Here is a 2,398-nt window from a genome sequence, read left to right on the forward strand (position 1 = left end):
TGCATGATGTCCCTACAAAATGATGTGTGGCGAGGTGATTTGAAAGTTCCAGTCACCTGAAAATAAGTGCCATTATAAAGGTTATGGCCGGGAGGGCATTTACTGTAGCAGATGCAAATGTAGCAGAGGTGTACTTCATTCCCAGATAATACAAATTCTGATCAAGCACCGGCCTGGTAGTTTCCAATTAAATATATATAGTTAGCTAGAGATACACAATTTAATTTACATTTATGAAGTATATATACACAGATGTAGGAATCGAGTTTTCAGGTGCATTTACTCAAGAAAACCAAGCGCCATTATCCTAAGGAAAATTGGAAGTGTCAACTTTGGCCTTATTTTCCTGCCGAAAAAGAAGAAGAAATAAATAACGATTAGAGTTAAGCAAGAGTGCAAATATGAGTCGGTCGTGGAGGCTTGTGGGAGATACAGACCTTTCAAGGACAAAGGCAAAAGGTGCGATAACAATCGTAGCAACTACATGACGGTACACAGCTAGTATGTAATGACTCATGCCATGCTTCAAAGAAACCATGGTGATGATGTACATTCCAGCATATCCAAATTGAAGGGAGACCATAGCCAAGTAAGGCTTAACTTTCTTGAGCCCTAGGTACAACTTCTCACATGGGGTTTGGTTTCCCATCTTTCTATGCAACTTCCTTTCTCTGCACGTAGCTCACTCCCTCAATAACTCACTACCTCTATGCAAAGATTGGGATGATAAGTGGCCTTCTTATAGACAAGATAAGCTAAAGTAACGCGATGCCAATATTTGTACTCTACGCTTAGGGCACTTACTCTCACTCTATTTTTTATAAGATTCTTTTATCCATTGGCAAAAAACATTACATATTTCCCAAGCAATTAACTAGATTAATCCTCGCAATGGCGTTCCAAATTTGTTAATTTATTAGCAGTGCGGGTTTTAGACATTGACCATCGAATGAAATCAAGGTTTAGTGCTCTAGGATGATGTGTGTCGAGCTTGTGGTCTGTGTTAAAAATGGGTGCTTTGAAGAGTGGACACCATTGCTAAGAGATGTCTGATCTGAATTGATCGATCATCCATCATCGGGTGATTCACTTGAGATTAATTTTATTCTGACCTTAGTTCTGGTAAAAAGGCATGAGGAAATTAATTAATTAATTAATTATGCTGCAAGAGATTAAATCGCTTAACTAGGATGAGGAACGTACGTAGGGGTTAGAAAATGGGAGTCGGGAGAGGTACCGAATAATAAGATCCCGCAACATTACGTGCAATATCCATGTTTTTTCATAAGAGTTATCTGGATGGTCGATTCCATAACTATTCTTATTCCTTTATTTGTTTTGGAGGCATATATTTGGACCCCGGACTCCAACTAATGAAATCAGTCGATGAGATTTTTAGATGCTGCGTGCAAAAATCGCCTTTGAGTTTTGACAAGGCCTGTATATCCGCGTTGATTAGGGTCCCATTAAAAAAAAACAACAAAATGTCCTGCAAATTATATAATTAATCCCGGCTCCTTCCTTCTCGAGTATTTTTCGGTTTAGGAAAATTCATTAGAAAGGAAATCAATAAATGGTGGTGCTATCGTGTTCGGATTCCATCGAGAAATTAAATAGGTTGGTGAAATCCCACCGAAGAAAAATGTCAAGCATTCGTGCATCCGAGCATATCTGAAACGATGGCATTAGCTGGGAGCGCATTTTCGAAAACATTTTCTTCCTGTAGACTACTGTGGCACTATCCAAAGATATGTGGCTCGAGATTTTCCCACCGCAAAAAAATAAAAGGTAAAGACAAACATGGGTCAATATTTCTCCTTTGCTTCTCTCGATGGGGTAGTTTCTTCTCTTATCTCTCCTGCTAGTACATGAACGATGAATTTCGTTTTATTATTTTTTTATATCCATGGCTATAAAGGCATAATAGAATACGTTTTACCTTATTGTGGGTGAAAATGACCAAATGAGAAGGTGCGTGGTCAGGCTATGCGATACAAATCCAAACGACTTGGGGCCAATTTCTTTAAAGGAGGAGGATTAATATTACAATAAGTGCATTGCATAGTTGAAGATTGGTTTTTTCCATTATTGGTCCCTCCACTCCTTGAATTGCTCCCTATAATTTTATTTTATTTTTGGCAGGGGGGGCCGACCTTCTATCCTTACATTTGATTTTTGTATTGTCGTTCGTGCAGACACATATATATAGTTTGCGGAGAAGGATGGAAGGGGAGATGAAAATTGAAAGCAAATTGACTGATGGAGAGGTGTGAAGATGATTTTTTGATCGGTGGATATCAAGTGATGGCAGCTTTGCTGGTATTCTTTTTTAAGAAAAGAAATTTAAAACATGGTTATATATATACATCTTACGTGTTATTTAATTTAACTCGGTCCA

General features: G+C 38.2%; 1 protein-coding gene across 1 annotated transcript in view; it reads right to left on the reverse strand.

Moving 5' to 3' along the window:
- LOC105127817 (WAT1-related protein At4g08300-like) overlaps positions 1-735 on the reverse strand; it is a 2,804-nt gene extending 2,069 nt beyond the window's left edge. Inside the window, exons 1-3 of the mRNA XM_011029258.1 lie at positions 438-735; positions 284-346; positions 57-173 (exon numbers count right to left, since the gene is read on the reverse strand). Coding sequence (XP_011027560.1) covers positions 57-173; positions 284-346; positions 438-649 — 392 coding nt within the window. The 5' untranslated portion in view covers positions 650-735. The remainder of the gene's footprint in view (positions 1-56; positions 174-283; positions 347-437) is intronic.
- Between the last annotated feature and the right edge of the window lie 1,663 nt (positions 736-2,398).

The sequence above is a fragment of the Populus euphratica genome, unplaced genomic scaffold (genome assembly GCF_000495115.2).
Source record: "Populus euphratica unplaced genomic scaffold, PopEup_1.0 scaffold93.1, whole genome shotgun sequence".
NCBI lineage: Eukaryota > Viridiplantae > Streptophyta > Magnoliopsida > Malpighiales > Salicaceae > Populus > Populus euphratica.